At 56.5% G+C, this 18,534-nt stretch overlaps 1 protein-coding gene across 12 annotated transcripts in view; it reads left to right on the forward strand.

Moving 5' to 3' along the window:
- The window catches only part of ARNT2 (aryl hydrocarbon receptor nuclear translocator 2), a 102,097-nt gene extending 86,041 nt beyond the window's left edge, over positions 1-16,056 (forward strand). For 8 of the 12 annotated variants that reach the window (XM_074317796.1, XM_074317798.1, XM_074317790.1 and 5 more), the window contains 7 exons: positions 692-764; positions 1,546-1,669; positions 4,119-4,218; positions 6,301-6,439; positions 6,847-6,997; positions 11,278-11,439; positions 12,834-16,056. In XM_074317796.1, the coding sequence (XP_074173897.1) occupies positions 692-764; positions 1,546-1,669; positions 4,119-4,218; positions 6,301-6,439; positions 6,847-6,997; positions 11,278-11,439; positions 12,834-12,997 (913 nt within the window). In that variant the 3' untranslated portion in view covers positions 12,998-16,056. The remainder of the gene's footprint in view (positions 1-691; positions 765-1,545; positions 1,670-4,118; positions 4,219-6,300; positions 6,440-6,846; positions 6,998-11,277; positions 11,440-12,833) is intronic. The other 4 variants (XM_074317791.1, XM_019743490.2, XM_019743486.2 and 1 more) reach the window with 2 other exon arrangements.
- The last annotated feature ends 2,478 nt before the right edge of the window (positions 16,057-18,534 follow it).

The following is an 18,534-nucleotide window of genomic DNA, read 5'->3' on the forward strand; positions in this document are numbered from 1 at the left end:
TCTGGCCTCTTCCCAGGATGGGGCGCCCGCAGGTCAGCACTCCTTGCTCCCGTGCTTGGCTGTGGGATGGAGGTGCTGGAGTCGGAAACGGAGGGTCGAGGGCAGCGCCTGGGGTTTGCAGCCCAGCCGAGGCCTGTTTCCTACACCCTGGTGGAGGGAGCGTTGTCTGGAGAAGGGGCCCTAGAGGATGGAGCTGAGAGCAGGCTCCCGTCCTGAGCCTCTGGCCCTCACCGCATCTCCCTGCCACTCAGGAGTGCCTCTTCTGTTTCTTAGTTTTAATGTGGGATGAAGTCACCCCTGTGGAGTTCAGGGTGGGGGTTGGGTGCGATCAAGTAAACCCGACCAGCTTATAGATAAACGTTTGCTCGGCGTTAAACCCGAATAACTGCCTTTCTGAATTCTGCCTTAAAATGTTTTTTCTTCTTCGGTGACTTTCTACCCAGCGTAAAATGAAGTCATGAATCAAAATTCGTTTCCTCCATATTGGCAGCCTGAACTTACAATACAGGGCGTGGAGTCGATTTGGAGCATTTAAAACCAAAACCACACCAAAACCCCAATAAATAACAATGGAAGACGCTGTAGAGGCCCGTGGGGCGTCGCCCGCCGTGCCCCTGGGGAGCAGGGAAGGTCTGGTTCAGCCCTGTCCCCACCACTTCTGACCCTGTGGCTGGGACATCTCGTTTCCTAGGCAGCTCCAGCAGCAGCAGGCAGAGCTGGAAGTGCACCAGAGGGACGGGCTGACGTCCTATGACCTATCGCAGGTGAGCTTCCCAAATCCTCTCCCAGGGGCAGCTGTCCGCAGCCCAGCAGGCTGAGCACTGCGTCCGCCCTTAGCTTGATGCCCCCCCATTCCCCGTCCCCACCTTGGCCCCACCAGGGCTGTGCTCCCTCTGCCCACGCCGCCGAGGTTTGGGTCCCCGCGGGTCTCCATGCACAGCCGAGCCAGGGACAGTCGCAGCCGGGTGAACACTGCACAGGGCTCATGGGGACGTGCAGGCTGTGTGAGTCTCGTGCTGACACACTCGGGCCCACAGAAGCCAGCGGGACCCTGTCAGCTTCCCAGCTGTCCCTCCTGCGTCTCCTCTGTGTCCCCTCTTTCTCAGTGCCCCCTGTCTCCTCACTTCACCTGCACTGTCTTTTTCCATCTCACCCCCTTTCGTCCCCCCCAATCTCTTCCCTTTTCCTCTTTCTCTTTCCACTGCTCTGGCCACCTACAGAACCCACCATGTGTGGGCGTGTGGCCGCGCTCCTAAATGAAACTTCACGTCCGCTTGTCCCAATGTGTAGAGGAAGTCGGTTGCTTTTATTTCTATCTCTAGGAAATGAGTGTCACCCTGTCATCCTTTTTTGTCACCTCCAGTTCACACACCACCCGTCTGTTCTTGACTTTCACGTATAGAAAAACTCCCCACCCCACACACTGTTGGGCCTGGAAAACCCATGGTTCCACAGGGACGTGGCCTGATGACAGGAAACGGTGGCTGCTGCGAGCTGTTCTGTGCCTCATCCACAGGATGCTGTTGTGTTTTAATGTGCAAACAGGTTCCTGTCCCCAACCTGCCCGCCGCTGTGCACGAAGCCGGGAAGTCTGTGGAAAAGGCAGATACCATCTTTCCCCAGGAGAGGGATCCCCGGTTTGCTGAGATGTTTGCAGGAATCGGTGCGTGTAAGTGTCCAGATGACATAGAGATTGTGCCTGTGGGCTTTGCAGTCACTGTCAGGCCCTCTAGACACAGCCACCCGTGGGGACAGGGCCACGGACCGTGTGTGCAGTGACAGCTGCAGGCGACAAAACGAGCACTAGATCCCAGAGTCTGAGTGTGTTCTGTTTACTCCTGGCCTTGCCTCTCCTTTACCTGTTACCAGGGGCCTCTGACGTGTTGTCTTCAAAATTGGAGGGCTAGCGGTCAGTGAGCTCTGTTGACCCGCGACACAGTTTAGTTTTGTTAAGCTGAAGACATACCCCTGTTAACAAAACAAAAACAAACAAAAAAATCACAGTTTCATCCCTAACGTAGAGAGGACCACACTTTAAAATAAAAAATGTGTGTTAAAAAGAAAAGTTATCAAGCATCCCCACTACCTGGATATAATCATTTTTAAAAGTATGTCCTTTTTGTCTTTTTTACATACACGAATGCTTTTAATATGCAAAACTGAGCTCACACTATTTGGCAGCTAGCTTTTTTACATGACTGTTCCGTAGGCACACATCTCCCGATCATTGACCAATGTATATCATTTTTTATCGCTTGCATAGCGCCCCATTACGTGGCTGTTCCGCGGTTCACTCTGAACCCTCTAAGGTGGTCATCCGCTCACCTGCCCATGTCACCACCCCTGTAGAGAGAGTGGTACTGTTCTCTGTGAAATGGAACCATGTGTGTAGCAGCCTCCCTCAGCCACACAGGGTAGCAACATCTAAAACTTGGAAATGTCTTCGTGGGTTCCGACATTCAGCGGAAAGTTTCCATTGTCATGTGGTCAAGGCATTTCACGTGATTAGCTGAAGGGAGAAAGCAGCGGACTCCTCACACAAAGGAAGCGTGGGGAATGCTGTCCTAGGGAGGGAACCCCAGCAGCATCTACCAGGACGAACGCCTGGGCACAGTGTGGCCTGAAGGGAGGAGAGCAGGTGTCAGGCCTCCTGGCGCCAGCGTGTGCAGTGGGCGGCCACAGCTGTGATCCCCGCTTGGCCGTGGACCCAGTGCTCACACATCAAGGAAGGTGCCACGGCTGCCGCCCACTGAGGGCAGCGGGTGCCAACGCAGCACAGTGTCCAGCTGCCAACAGGAAGCAGGCCTGTTCCCAGGACATGGAGGTACCTGCTGTTGGTCCCCAGATGTGCCGCCCGCCCTCATCAGTATTGCCTCCATTTTATAGAGAAATGTATAATAGCTTCATTCAGCAAGAAGAAACCGGGGCATGTCTAAAAGGTTTCTCTTCCTCTCAAGTGAAGCTGAACTCATTGACCAGATACCCACAGCATTTCTGGGAAATCCCTTTGAAATTGAATAGTATACAAACATAGACACTTTCCCAGAAAGATGGCTACATCTTTTTTAAAAAAAAGGGGGGAAGGAAAATACGTGATTCAAAGTTTCTCTAGCAAACAAGCTGCTTTCACATATGGAAACAACAGGAAGACACACTATCTACTTGAAAATTACTTGAAAATTACTTGTATTGTGAAGTGAATGAAATAGGAAATGAGCAGGAGTAACAGGTTTGCAAAGTGGTACCGATGAAAAATGAAGCTGCTAACACCTAAAATTCATATAAAATTGTTAGGAGATACAAGAGAGGTAAAAATAATAAAAGCCAGAATCAAATCAGTTCAGCATAATTTGGATTCAGGGTAATAAACACACATTTTTCATCAGTATATACTGATTGATCTCTGACGTTCATAGAGAAACGTCACTTCCAGTGTGTTTCAACATAAGCACTAATGGAAGGGAAAAACAAAAGGAGAGAAAGGAGCCTCGCTTCCAAGAAAAGACAAGGAAATTGTTAGCAAATCGCGAAATACCCAGAAGAAAAAGTGAGACAACAGGAAACTATGGCCATCAGAAGTGGTAGAGGAAGTTGACATTCAGGGATTTTTGACTCGTAACTCCTGAATAATAACCTGCCAAAATATGATAGAACCAAAACAAAATGAAGTGAAACCAAAATAATAAAGATGGAAAAGATGTATCTTTATGTGACAGATGCTTCACCACACCCCTGCTAACGAGGGCAGAACGGGGGTTCCAGCCCAGGGGGCTGAGTGCCAGAGCCTGCTCTGTGTTCCTCGCATGTGAAATGAGACATACCCACCCCACAGGGCTGGAGGGATTCGGTAAAACAGTGTCTGAGGAAGAACTTCATTAGTTCTTTCTATCTTCCCGACTCGAAAGGGCCCGCCTTCCAGTGGCCGGGGGTCTAGCCCAGCTGTCGGAGGACAGGTGGGTGCTCTCAGGTGCAGACAAGGCCCCCAGGAGGAGCTTGTGGAGCTCGGGCGCGTGCCCTCTGCCCTGCCCGCCTTCCGTGCACCCGCTCTTGGGCTGCCCTCTCCGTGCTCTGTAGCCCAGGGAACCGCCTCCGTGTAACCCCTGCTCTGCTTTTCCCAGCGGAGAAGAAGATGATGAGCTCGGCCTCTGCGGCAGGAACCCAGCAGATCTACTCCCAAGGGAGCCCCTTCCCCGCTGGACACTCGGGGAAAGCCTTCAGGTACGTGCTGGCAGGTGGTGGGCAGGAGGATGTGCCTCACCGGGGAAGCCCGGGGTCTCAGAGCTCGGCCCTGTGTGCAGCGAACATCTGTGAATGGTTACTGTCCACGGGCCCTGGGCTGGGCTGAGGATTCTGGGAGCTCTGGGTCTGCCCTGCACCCTCCATGAGTTGCCATAGATACGTGGTGGCACGTAATCTTTCTCAGATGAGAAAGGTCCAGCCACCGTGCTCTAGAGCAGTACTTGCCAGAGAAAAGGGAGCGAGTTGGCCTCTAGCCAGACCTGGATGGATCAGCTGGGGACACCTGACAAGGTAGCAGGAAGTGCCTTGTCACCTGGTTTCCAGAGGCCACAGCCCGGTCCCAGGAAGAGAGGATAACTTGGCCCATCATGCCTGGTCTCAGCCTAAAGAGCCGCTCGGGTCTGGCCTCCCCAGGCTGGGTTCTCAGCAGCCTGGGCCAGTTGACAGCACTGGCTGCACCGTTGGAGCCAGCCTGGCCCCAGGGCTGGGGAACTGGAGCATGGGGTGGGGGGGAGGAAGAATGCCAGAGGGGCTGAGCACAGCCTGGGGGGCAGGAGTGATGGGGTACAGCTTCATCTGGGAGAAACAGGTCGAGACTGGGGGGCCGTGAATGCCGGGCTAGAGTATGGGCGTCGTCATTGATGGCTTTGGGGAGAGGCGTGACGTGAGGATGTGGGGTGTGGGGAGAGTTCCAGGCCGGGGGAGCAGTGAGGCTGCAGGATCCTGCTCTAGGCGGACCCTGGGTGGGGCTGTTGTCATAGAAACAGAAGAGGGCGTGGGTCGGAGGGCAGCTGCTTAACAGACGGAAAGGCAGGTGGCCGGCTGGCTGTGCGGGGACAGTGGCAGCCCCTGTGCCGTGGCAAGGGAAGGTACTCCATCCGCATCTATGGCATGCACGAATGCTGAATGAATGAATGAATGAATGAATGAAAGGGTGCCTGTGAGGCCGTAGCCTGTGGAATGGGCAGAATTTCCTGTTTATCTGAAGGGCATGAGCTGGTTGGAGTGCGGAGGGGTGTGGGACAGATGACAGAGGCATCTGAGCCTCCAGCAGGATGGCACTGCCACACCTCCCTGTATGCCCTCACCACAGCCCTGCCATGGCCCTGCTGTGGGCACCGAGCCAGGCAGCTGTAGCCCACAGGCCCCCAGGGAGTGCTGGGCACAGGAGCCTGCCCAGAGCTCCAGGAAAACCCTACTTGTAGCCAGGGCACCTTTCCCAGGGCCAGCTGAGAGGGCACCGAGGGCTGGGGGGTGGGGGTGAGGCCCCCATAGAGAACCGTGATCGGAAAGGCCTCTGAGGTCGTTCATTCATCAGGGAGAAGAATGGGAGAGGAGCCTCATGTTATGGGAGGAACTGATTTTAGGACGTTGGGAGTGACGTCCCCCTTTGCAGTGGTCAGTGCAAGCGTGCGGTGTCCTTGGGTCCTCCCGATTTTAAGAGGAACCGGATAGCATAGAAAAGAATATTGCAATACTGTTAGTAAAATTGTGTCTTCTCCGAGGTCTATAACCTGCCTTTCTGCAAACCCAGCTGATGACCCACTTGCCCCAGCACCTTCGGGATTGTCCCCCCAACCCAACCTGACTCATCACGGGCGCCACCACGCTTCCCATGCTGAACTGGGTCAGGCAGGTGCGAGGAGGCCCTGAAACAAGCCGGAGTCCTCCCCAGCGTCCCACCTTTAATCCGCTTACTGTATAGTGGGCACAGCTGGGGAATCGCAGGGAAGGGCCTGGCCGTGCAGACAGTGTGTGCCCAGGAGCAAGACGGGTCAGAGACCGAGCCAGGGGAAGGGCGCTCAGGGCACCCTGTGCACACACAGCGGTGCCTGAGACACTGAACTAAACAGAAGATGACTGAAGGGAGGCAGGAAAGGTCAACAGCAAGTGTGCTTAGGACCAGATCCCTCCATTCACAGGCTCTTCTTTCCGCTTAGAAATGAACCGACTGCCAGCCTGTGGTCTGGTAGCCCTGTGGGCACCCCAGAGGAGGGGCAGGTGGGCCTGGGTGGCGGGCGGGGCATCTCCTCAGGACAAATGCGTTTTCTTCTCTTCCAGCTCTTCCGTGGTTCACGTGCCCGGAGTGAACGATATCCAGTCGTCCTCTTCAACCAGTCAGAACATGTCCCAGATCTCCCGGCAGCTAAACCAGAGTCAGGTGGCGTGGACAGGGAGTCGGCCGCCCTTTCCCGGGCAGGTATGGACCTTGGTGAGGATATTGCCCCCGGTGCCAGCAGGGCCGAGCCCCGGGATGTGCCGTCCTCAGATGCCAGCTCTGAGCATGGGTCAGCGCGCTGAGCTGGACCTGACCATCCCACCGCAGCCCAGGAACACAAGCCAAGGGCCCATGATCGGAGCCAGAGGACCCAGATCCCTGTAGTCCGGTGGCACTTGGCCCCAAAGACCCAGGGCCCAAGTCCTTAGTTCCTGTGCCCGCACACGCCTGGTGCCCAGCCGGCCAGGGCCCGTGGGGTCCTGTCAGCCCAGAGCAGACACAGCCCTGCTGCCAGCCATACCCGGGGGTGATGGTGACCAGCAGGGACATCGGGTGGGGCCTGCCGGTGACAATCAGCTTTGTCCTGATTGGAGCAAATCCCCTCTCAGTCCAGCAAAACGCAGTCGTCTCCCTTTGGGATCGGAACGAGCCACAGCTACCCGGCCGACCCCGCCTCCTACAGCCCGCTGTCCAGCCCGGCTACCTCCTCGCCCAGCGGGACCGCCTACTCCAGTCTGGCCAGCAGGACTCCGGGGTTCGGTAGGTGGGGAAGGAAGGCAAAAAGTCTGGGGGGAGCCAGCAAAAATGCTTTCTGGACATCTGGAGTTTGGGGGGCCAAGCCCAGAATCCTGGGACCAGGTCTACAGGTTTCCAACAGTCTCTTTGGCTCTGAGGAGGCCGGCCGGTGGGGCTTTGTGGATTGACTGTACCATTTTCAAGGCCCTGGGACTCTGTTCCTGTCCTCTGATGTCATCTGAGTGCCACTTCAACCCTTTATGGCCCTTGGCAAGGACTTCCAGGCCCCCCAGGTCAAAGACCCTGTACTCTTGTTTCAGAAAACGAGAGAATACTTACAGGGGTGACCAATGTGTCAAGAGTAAACACTGTAAAGTTCTCTCTCTTTTTAATGTTAAAAGAGGGACCCCGTGCCACGTAAGAACATCTCTCCCAGCTTTGTGAGCAAAACCTCAGGCCGTACGGGCTGAAGTCACTGCCTTCTGGTGCGTGTCCCAGGGGCCAGGGCTCCTTTCCACACGAGGAGGGGCACTGAGCAACGCAGGGCTGTGGTAGGAAGCCTGAGCTGGCGCCCACCTCCTCGCAGTGCTGTCACCGCGTGGCGAGCAAGAGTGGGGCTCATAGGGCATTCTTGGGGAGTGTGAAGCTGAACCCACACACGCAAGCTTCCACTTTAGCCGTCGGTCAGCCTGAGGGAAGTTGGCTGGTCAGAGTTGCAGCGCATATGTGGAGGTGACACCTGCTCCCCCATCCCTGAGAGCAGCACTTCTTGCCCTCAGCCCAAGGTCCTGGTCCGACCGTGGTCGGTCCCTCCCCCAGGACTCAGCTGTCCCTCCAGCATGGATCCCAGGTGCTTGTGGCAGGTTCTCGTGTTCAGCCTTTCTGTCCTCACCGCACTCCTCGGTGCAGCTGAGTTCAGGAGCTCGGAGTGTGGCACAGACGTCCTTTCTGCGCTGGGTCTAAGTTACAGTGTTAGCCTGTCAGCGTCCTTCCAGATGCAACGACTCGGCAAGTGCACACGCGTTCACATGCTTTTCAGTTTAGGAAGGGGTGACTGCAGTGTCTAACTCACGCGTGACACGTGTCCCAGCAGGTCAGTACAGATCGACTCAGGCCCCAGCAGGGAGCAGTGACAGCTCTGAGGACAGAGCTCAAGGAACGCCAGCGTAGCATGGTGGCCTCCCTCTGGACAGCCTCGTCCACCCCCGCCTGCCCCGCCCGGCCCAGCAGGCTTCCTCTGGAGAGGAACGTTGAACGTATTTGCCATTCCAGAAATGTCCAAATGCTTTTGGTGGGAAATAGGGTGAATGGGTAGAGACGGGGCAGCAGGGGTGGAGGAGGGGAGGCAGGATTTCCGTAACCTGACGTGTTTGCAGACACCATGCTCCTCTCTTCCTGGCTTCTGCCCCCAAAACTCAGCTGTGAGCACCCTCCCAGCACATTTGGAGGAATTACAGACCTTCCCGCCTCTCCTGGTCAGGGCTGTCGCAGCCTAAGCTTCACTCAGGAAGCACAGCCTGGCGAGAACCCAGCTCACGGTCTGTGGCCACCACGTGGCTTTCGGAGCAATAAGGCAGCAGGACGATGGTGGTGGCCAGCGGGTTCTTTCCAGGAAGAGGCTGTGGGTACGTCTTGGGGGGCAGACCACGTGCATCCCCCATTCTCACCCATCCGCAGAGCAGGTCAGACTGGGCTGAAGTCCGCCAAGGCCCCACAGTGCTCTGTCATCCGGGAGAGGTTCGAGCGTGGTCATTACTCACTGTTTACTCAGAAAGGTCACGAATGCAGGCAGAACAAAGCGGTTCAGGAGCAGAGGCTGAAAGGAGGCTTTTTCCCTTTGAGTCTCCCATCACGTGGCCAGTGACCTCTCCCTGCGGCTACCTGTCCCTTTGGGGGTGCCGTCCTCCAGGAGGCTGAAGTGGAGGGAGGTCCCACTGCCTCCACGCTGCCGTTAGACGCTCTAAGTCGTAAACACCCAGTCCTTTCCTCCTTCCTGGATGAGGTTATGCCGTGTCTAAAGCAGCCCAGGGAGTGGGTTTTGTTTCTGTTGCACACGTATGCGAACAGCACTTCCCTCCCCAGAAGCTTAAGTACTTTTTCATCCTGCAGTCTTGTATCTGTAAGCAATAGACTCCTGTCTCTGCCTGATGCAAATAGACGGCTAATCTTCCTCCAGTCTTCACCCCCCTCCGCCCTACTTTGTCTCCTCTGTCCCTGCGGATGACGGTGGCAGAATGTATGTTTCTGTCAGTCCAAGTCGAGGCTGCCCCAGGGTGGGCCAGGGGCAGAGTGGAGCCCGGGCACTGCTTGCCAAGTCATTCGACGACCCAGCCAGTGCATGGGTTGTCCCCATCTCGCCGGTCGATAAAAGGCAAGGCCTGACTCAGAGCCCTGCTTTCATCGTATGTGCAGGGACAGAGACACACAGAAACACCAGGGGGCCCCTGAGGAGTAGGGGGACCCAGGTCAGATGTCGCCCTACAAGTCAAGAGAGCAGTTTCAGAGAGGGGTGGTCAGGAGAGATGAGGACTGAGGTGCTGAATGCCTGTGGGCTGGGCTGGACTGGGACGGACGGCCGTGGCTGAGGAGGGAAGGAACGCAAGAAGACGCTGTGTACGGATGGCTCTAGAAGTCGGATGGCAGAGGGTGGCAGAGGGAGACACGTAGCTTGCTGGACTGTGTTACTCTGCTGGAGCTGCTGTAACAAAGCAGCGCAGACCGGGTCCCCTAAGCAGCCAGCCCTGTTCCCCCAGTTCTGGAGGCTGGAGGCCGAGACCAAGGTGTCAGCAAGGTGGGTTCCTCCTGGGGCATCTCCTCGTGTCCGCACAGGATTATCCCTCTGTGTGTGTGTGTGTGTGTCTTCACCGCCTCCTCTTTTTTCTTACTCGTTTTTTTGTCTTTCAGTTACGGTTGACAGTCAGTAGTATATGAGTTTCCAGTGTACAGCACAGCGGTTAGACATTTACGCAGCTTCTGAAGTGACCCCCGATAAGTCTAGTCCCCACCTGCCATGCCACTCATCTTCTTACAAGGACACCAGTCACGTCAGCCGAGGGCCCCCCTTGTGTCCCCATTAGAATTTGACCACTTCTTTAAAGACCCTGTGTCCCCATGCAGTCACCTTCTGAGGTGTTGGGGGTTAGGGCTTCAACACGTGACTGTTAGGGACACGATTCAGGCCACATCAGGAAGGAAGGAAGGGCTGAGGGAGTTCATTCATGGTGGCAGGATTCCCGTGGGACCACCACGGTGGCAGGTCTGGGGGGCGCTGGGGGCTCCCGAGCAGACAGCCCCCAGGCCTGCCGTGCCCTCCTTCAGCAAAGTGTGTCCCCATCCCTCTGAGCAGCAGGTGGGCCCCCCGTGCTCTGTCACCTGCGGGATGGGGCCCATGTCTGTCAAGTGCGACTCTTTCGCCACCATGCTGCCTGCTGTAGATTTCCAGGTTTCCACGTCAGGCCCGTGGACACGAGTCCACTCGTGAGCCTTCCGCCCGGCCCTGGGTCTCTAGGAGAAGGCCCTGCAGATTGCCAGCTGCACTTTTTAAGGACAGAAGCCTACGTGCACAGGGGCTTCAACCCTTCTCACTCTGGACTCCTGCCGTGATTTTGTAGAACCCTGTACCAACTGTCATCACGCAGGGTGTGGAACGCACCCATAGACACATTAGAAGAGCGTACGTGTTTTCTTAAAGCTTTTGATGTCTCAGGCAGTACGATGCGCGAGACAGGTTGATTCTTCTCCTGAACTTCCTAGCTTTTCCTCAGGTTAACCCCAGTGCCCACCCATCAGGTAGGAGCGGCGGTCACCTGTGGTCTGCGTGGCTATTGGGAAGAGCAAGGTGGGGCTGTCCTGTCACCCAGAGCTTGGCACAGAGCCCATTGCCCCCCAAGTGTCACTGAACGGTTTGGAACGAGAAGAAAATTTCCTGAGGTTTGGGGTGTGCCTGAGGATACACGAATCCTTTCGGGTTGAACCTTAAAAATGTTTTAGACAAAACCGTGCTCGTGTTTCCTATTTTCTGTTTTCCACTGGGTGTGCTTTGTACAGTGTAGACAGAGGCAGGGGTGCTCTCTCTCTCAGGTGAATTTGCCGATTCCCGTAGAGCCCTAGCTTGTCTGAGCTGAGCCCACGTACTTTCCTCCCAGACCACGGACGTGCCGTCCCCTGGTCAGCAAACGCGTTCGGCCAGCTCTGGATGGAGCTTGCCCTTCAGACACGGGGCCCTCCGGGCTGCGGTGGTTCTTAGGTCCCAGGAGCCCCGGGATGGCTTTTAAAGGATGTGTCCTATACGTCGGCTCTTTCAGCTGAAAGTGGACAGAGTAGCGGGCAGTTCCAAGGGCGGCCCTCGGAGGTCTGGTCCCAGTGGCAGAGCCAGCACCACGGCCAGCAGAGCGGCGAGCACTCGCACCAGCAGCCGGGCCAGACCGAAGTGTTCCAGGTAACGCAGCGGGCGCCGCCTCTAGGAGGTACCGCGCCTTCTCTCTGCTTCTCCCCCACCCCCAGCCGCTGCCCCGCCCTGCCCTGCTCTCCCCACTGTGAGCGCTGCCCAACCACAGGGGGCCCGGCATGGAAGGCGCAGGGCGGGCGTTCTCTCTGGTCGCAGGCAGGGCGTTGCCACCGGCTGAGGATGCCAGGCCCCTCGCATCCCTCTGTTGTTCCATACTTTCCTGGTCCTTGGGCAGGCCTGGCCACCTGGCCACCTGCAGTGGACACGGACCCTGTGGGGTTTTCTTGGCTCCACTTTCAGCTGGAAAAGTTCCCACTGGGGAAGGCTCCAGATGGGGCCGTGTGCCCACTGACACCCCAGCCAGGCGTTGGGTCAAACCCACCCCATCTGCATGAGGGAGAAGCACCTCGGACCAAGGGCCCAGGTGCCCCATCAGCCCCAGGCCTGTCCTGTGGAGCAAGGGGGACGGACTGTAATCCCTGCTTCTCAAGGGACAGCTCGCCATTAACCCCACCCCATCCCAGCTCCTTTCCTGCGGGTCAGGCAGCATCTATACAGACAGCGGTCTAGAACCAGATGTCACACCAGATGTCCAAAGGTGCAGAGCAGGGCCTCACCCAGGTCCCAGCCTGGTGTCCCCTGACCTGCAGTGACCACCCCCCACCCCCCGTAAGGCTCAGCCTAGTCCTTACACCTCCCAGCAGCCATGGAGAGCAGAATTCCCTGTCCTGGCTCTTTGGGGTCATGATGCTAAGAAGAATTCTCGGTCAAATCAGTTTGTGAAACACTGATTTAAAAAGTCAGTCAGTTTCCTGACTACAGGACGTATCATGGCCTTGATTATACTAAAGAGGACTGATGATTTCAGGAGGAAAGTGAAAGATGCCTGGTTTCCCAAACATGTGTGTCCACAGAATTCCTTTCTCCTCGAATACTTCGTGGACAGAGGATTCAACAGAAGGCACTTTGGGAAATTTGCTGCGTGGGATTGAAATGCACCCATTCCTGTTTTCTAGATGCGTAGTCTGAGGCCCAGAAAACTTGAAGGACTTATTGAAAGTGCTGTGTAACCACACAGAGCTTTGGCCCTGCCCTCAGTACACAGTGACGAGGGGCCACGCAGTCATCCTCTCCCCTCCCTGCCCTGTGTTTCTGTCTCAGACTGGGAGCTTGTTGGGAGCCAGGCAGGGCTCTCCCTCCAGTGGGGTTTTTGTGCCCCGAATGTCCTGGCTCGGCTTTAAATAGACAAAGGAGTGATTGGCTGCAGGAGTGACAGCTCCCGGGAGGGAGCAGGTCCCCAGCGCCTCCGCCCTCTAGGACCCCTGCAGAGCGTCCCCCATGAGCGAGATGGCAGGCGGGGCTCTTTGGGCCGCAGCTGCCGGAGTCCCTGTGGCTCTCTTCCCTGTCCTGCAGGACATGCTGCCCATGACCGGAGACCCGACCCAGGGGCCCGGCAACTACAACATAGAAGATTTCGCCGACCTGGGCATGTTCCCGCCGTTTTCGGAGTAGCCGCAGGCCGAGCGAGGCGTCCGCTGTGCCGTGCCACGCGTGCTGTGACGCTGACGCCCATGTGAGTGGGGCCCCGCTCGCCCTGCCGCCGGAGCCCCCAGCAGAAGGCCCCTCGCTCGCCTGCGTGGCCCCAGGCACGGCGTCTTCAGCTCTAACCCGCAGCCCCGGCTACTCGACCACCGGCTGGAGCCCTGGTGGATGCCGGGGGTCGGTTGTATTTATTGTGTTGTATCTGTGTGTCCTTGGGAGGTGAGGCCATTGGGTCCTTCACAGCTGGTTGTGAATAATCTCGTCATAGACAGTTTTCACCTATAAAACGCTTAGTTCCCGTCCAGGTTGCCCGAGCGCCCCCACCCCCAGGCCTGCCCAGGAAGCTGGAACCAGGTGTCTTCTTGCCTTTATCTCCTGGGTGTGGGTGGGGCTCAGGGCGCCAGGAGGAGGCGTGAGCTGGAGGCGAGGGCACAGGGACCCACCCGACATGGGCCTGGCTCCCAGCCCCCGCTCGCCGCGTCCCGGCACCGCCTGTGCTGTGGGACGTGTGTCCTTTGTGCCATGTGGTGAGTCCCTGTCCTGATGGACGTGCTGTGCCCGTGTCTGTTGTGTGGCCAGAGTGAGTGTCAGAGGCCAGGGTGTGTCGCGAGCACGCCCCCACGTGCAGCCCCCACTCTGGCTCAGCAGCACCCCAACTGGAAAGGTGCCAGGCTGGTGAGCTGAGCCGAGCAAGCGGGGCTCACGGAGGTGTCTGTCCTCCTGGCTCCATTGCTGAGGCCACCTGGAGGTCACAGAGAGCCTTGTGGCAGGTGTCAGTGGGGGGCGGGACACCCAGGCCCCTGTCCTGTGCTCTGAGCCTGTTTCCCCAGGACCAGCCCCAGGGCACGGGGGGTGGGGGGGGGTCGTTCTCAGTGACTCTGGGATGGTTTACGGCTGAGCCCCACACGTGGAGGTGGGAACACTTCCTGAAACACTTCCTGCCAGGCCGCCCAAGCCTGCTTTCTTCTGCCAGCTGGGGAACAGTGGCGTCTCGGGAGGGGCAGGTCTGTGGTCTGAAGACTGGGGTCCAGTTTGGGGATAGCTGTGAGTCTGCCGTCCTCACCGGGGCCTTGCATTCCCCCCGGTGGTCGCAGAACGGGAGGAAGTGCTCACTTCTGGAAGCTTCTGCCTGGCTGACCTCTGAGCCCTGGCTTGCTGTTTCCTCAGATTGGAGGAGATGAATCTCAGAATCCACCCCCGTTTTCACTGACCACTGCCCCTCCCACGCCCGTGCCACTACTGATGGCTGCTCTCTCCTTTCCCTTGCCGCCAGCCTCCTGTTTGCATTTCGGTCCCCTCGGCTCCCTGACTCCCCCAGGGAGGGAAGCTACTGCTGCTGCCTTGGGGCGGCTGGAGGGGCCTACCCCTACCCCCCAAAGCCCTGTGTCCCTGCCACAGCCCCTTCAGGTGGCCCCTCAGGCCCCTGGCTCAGAAGCAGCCCAAATGCCCCCCCCAGGATTCTTGAGGGCTGGGCAGAGTGGAGCTGGTTCCAGGCGGCCTGAGGGCCCAGTGAGCTCCGCTGCTGGAGGGGCCAGGGGAGGATTTGCTCCAAGCCTCTCAAACCTCTGCGTGAAAGGCACCCTGGGGGCACCGTGGGCCCAGCTTGCGTGGGGAGCTCCCCCTGTGAAGTCCAGTATCGCTGGGTGGAATGCCCTCGGCCACTGCCCCCTCTGTGGGACCAGTTCTTAGCCTCCAAATTAGCACTGACTGTAGTTTCCTGTGTAAATAGGGGTGATTGGGTCTTGGATTTCGATGCACAGGATGTGGTGTTGCCCTCAGGAGTCTCTTGGCTTCCAGGGAAATGGCAGATTGTGGGGACTCCACTCACCCTGACAGTACCAGACCCAGAGGGGCCTTCCCGGTACCGGCCGGCCCGGGCTACCTCTGCCTCGCAGCCTGGAGCCGGCCCAGGCAGTGGCCAGTGATTTCCAAAAGGGCACAACAAGCTTTTGGGTCAAAGGATGGTTTCCGGGTGAAATGAAAACACTTTTTGTTGTGGCCTTCAGCCCGTGCGTTCAGAAGTTTGGGGGCTTTTGTGTTTGTTTTTCCTTCTGCTTTTCTTTGTGGGAACTTGGGGGTTTCCAAGGCAGCTCATTAGGTTGGCACACTGGCTGCAAGCGGCCACGTGCCCGGGTCTGTGCTGGCCACTGAGCGGGCAGAGGAAGGAGGTGGAGATCCTTGATCCCAGAGACCTTTAACCTACTCCTCTCACTGAAACTCGATTTAACAGGTGCAGACAGCTCAAGTCTTGGTCCTGGGAGGCGAGGATTTGTGGGTGACTGAGAGCCAGAGGTCTTTATTTGTGCCTGTGAGAGGCTGTGTGTTCCCCAGATCAGCACACCTGACAACGGCAGGTGAGCTGGTGCTGAGAAGCAAGGATGTCCTCGTCCCCCCATGTCCGCACTCGGGACAGCACGACAGTGGACACTCACCCACCTGCTCCCTAACTGTTAGGACCTGTCTTGTTAGCAAGGCCGTGCCGGTTACCTAGCGCGCTGGGCAGTAATGAGTCAGGGTAGAAATGCTGTTGGTTTTACCAGAAAATATGGGTTTGGTCATTAGGTCGCTGTGTCCTGATTTGCCGGGGGTCGTCCCCTGTCCCCCTCCCTCTACCCAATCCTCATCCTGTGTCCTAAGGGGCCGCAAGCGCCTGGCTGTCCCGTTTCCCCTACTGCCTGGGTCTGGGGCTACGGGAAGAGGTTCCGTGCCCATGTCACATGAGTCTGGGTCTCATGGCCAGAGCTGGTTTTGTGGTCAAGCAACTGGAGAACGCCTGTGGGGCGCTGCCTGGAGGTGACAAAGCGATGGCCCCTGGGCTGTGCCTGGACAGGACCGCGAGCTTCTTGTCACCATCTCACTTTCCTGCAGAGACGGAAGGTCTCACAGATGAGCTCCCGTGGACAATTTAAGCACTTAATCCTCTGTCGTCTAACTTTTCTTCTTATGGATGTGAACTGTGCTGTGCCTCAACCATCACTTGTATTTCTTGAATGTTCTCGATGACTAACAGTGATTTAGGTCGGTCGTGTGTCTGTATAACGAATGTAACTGCCTTTTAAAACCTCCTTGCAGTAAAAACGACTTTGAACCATGACGAGCCCAGGCCAGCTTTGTGCTTGAGCAGTGCAGGGGCCCTGCCCTTGGAGTTTGGGGGAGCGCTAGTGGACGAGAGCCAGGGAGCCTGCCACCTTCCAGGCGCCTGGAAGGCATATCGTTAAAAGTGTTGGGTCAGCATGGAGATGGGAACTCGAGCTATAGGACCAGCCATGACAAAGAACCTAGAAGTACACACACCTTCAGGAGGGAGATTTGGTGCTGGGGGAAATGCACATAGAGAAACAAGCATTTGTGTCCTCATCTTACACAATATGTAAAATAGAATATACGAAACAATCAATTCCATGCAGACGGAAATGTCTGAATGTGAAAAATGCAATACCTGTAAAACATTGAGAAAAAAAGATCTAGAAAAATAGATTCATGAAATCAAGTCAGGGAAGGATTTCTTAAACGAGGCACAGAGACCACGAACCATGAAATCAAATACTGATCTGTTTGAACTCATTAAAAACATACTCTGCTTAAAGAAACGGAAAGGACAACCAGTTAAACTGGCAGAAAATATTTGCAATTTGTACACCCAGCAGAGTAGTAGTATTCAGTGTTCAGAATACAGGAAAGATTCCTAAAAGTCAGTAAGAAAAATACCACTCGACGGACAAATGGCCGAAGGGTTTGAGTTGTCCATTCATAGAAACTCAGAGGAGGCTGAACCTCACTGGTAAATAAAGAGAAATAGAACTTGTGTCACTCAGCTGTGCTGTCTGGTAGCACAGCTGTGATTGAGGATACGGGGAAACGGGGACTCATCGCTGGTGGAAATGGGACAGTTGCTGTGGAGTTCGGCAACATTCCAGAAAGGAGACGGGGCTAAAACCCGGGGCCGGCAAGCTGGTTCCTTCAGGGGGTTCCGAGGGGAGAGTCCCTCCCTGGCCTTTTTAGCTTCCGGAGGCCGCCTGCTCCCTTGGCTCCCGAGCCCCTCGGAGATGGACAGACCCTGGACTCAGCGATCAGTAGCCTGGAGTTCAGTCTCGTCCCACATGTGCACGAGAAGGCAGGTAAGAGCAAATCTGTGTGCTGTTAGTAAGTAATACAGCTGTCCGCCCTGACCCACGGGGGACACGTTCCCAGACCCCCAGTGAATGCCTGAAACCTCGGATAGTACCAAACCCTACAGACACTACGTTCCTTCCTATGCATCGTATACATGGGACACAATTCAGTGCGTGACACTAAACACGCGTCTATTTCCATGCCACTACCTGTCCCAGGCCTCCATCCGGGCTGCCCTCTGTACCCCGATTCCCGCTGCTTCCCTGACCCTCCTCAGCAGGGGATGTCCCCCGGTTTTACCCTCCATTGCCCTGGGAGCCTCCGAAGCTGTGCATTTCCCGCCTGGGACTCAGATTTGTGGACTCGCTCTTGCTTTCTTCCTGGTCTGGGGGAAAGCACATGTTTGACACTTTTAACCCTCACAGTGCCTGGCGGTTGCTCACTAAATAGTCACTGAACTTCACTAAAAAGGCAGAGTCATGCTCTCACTGAGGGTATTTATTCAAAAGAATGAAGAGATCGTCAGTTCCATTAGCCATTCCTCAGTGAATTCTTCCAAGATGCTGTGTTGGAAAATGTGTCTAATATTGGAGGCGTTTCCTAGGGCTGTCGTAACAAATGACCAGAAATGAAGTGGCCTGAGACAACTCACACTGATTCTCTTGCAATTCTAAAGGTCAGAGTCCAAAACCCGCCTCACGGGGCTAAAGCCCGCGGCCGGCAAACTGGTTCCTTCAGGCAGTTCCGAGGGGAGAGTCCCTTCCTGGCCTTTTCAGCTTCTGGAGGCCGCCTGTTCCCTTGGCCCCCAACCCTCTCACATCTCATCAACCTCTTGTTTCCAGTGTCACGTCTTCTCCGACTAATTCTGAACTTCCTGCCTCCCTTTTATAGGACTTTGCCATTCTATCGGGCCCACCCAGATAATGCCGGATAATGTCCCTTCTCAAGATCCTTAACTAAGTCACATCTGCTGGGCGTCTTAGGCCATGGAAGGTAACGCAGTCAGGTTCCAGGGGTTCGTGCCTGCACACCTTGGGGGGCCGCTGTTGAGCTTCCACACCTGCCCGACGACCGTGGTCTCTCTCACGCAGTGGGAAGTGTGCTGGTCAGAAAACCAGCTCCCACAGTGGGGTGGGTGCGAGTGGGTGCAGCCCCGGCAGTGTGGGGGGCCGTACTTAAGCCCCCATCTGCTCTCTCCCCCACGGTCCTGGACTCCAGTGTTGTCATGAATGAAAGAGGGTAGTAAAATCCCCTCCGGAGGAGCCTACATGGGGAGAGGAACAGAGCGCCCGGAACCCGCCTCCTGCCCTTCTCGCGCCCCTCCCCTCTGTCAGCCCTGGTGTTTCCCACACGTCCTGTCTCACCTGCAATACCTGTACGTACTGAAGTGGAGCATGATTACGGACGCTTTGTGATGTTAGCATTTGTCCTCCCCTGGCAGACTTCACCGAGGGCCTCT

This window comes from Rhinolophus sinicus, linkage group LG13 (assembly GCF_036562045.2).
Source record: "Rhinolophus sinicus isolate RSC01 linkage group LG13, ASM3656204v1, whole genome shotgun sequence".
NCBI lineage: Eukaryota > Metazoa > Chordata > Mammalia > Chiroptera > Rhinolophidae > Rhinolophus > Rhinolophus sinicus.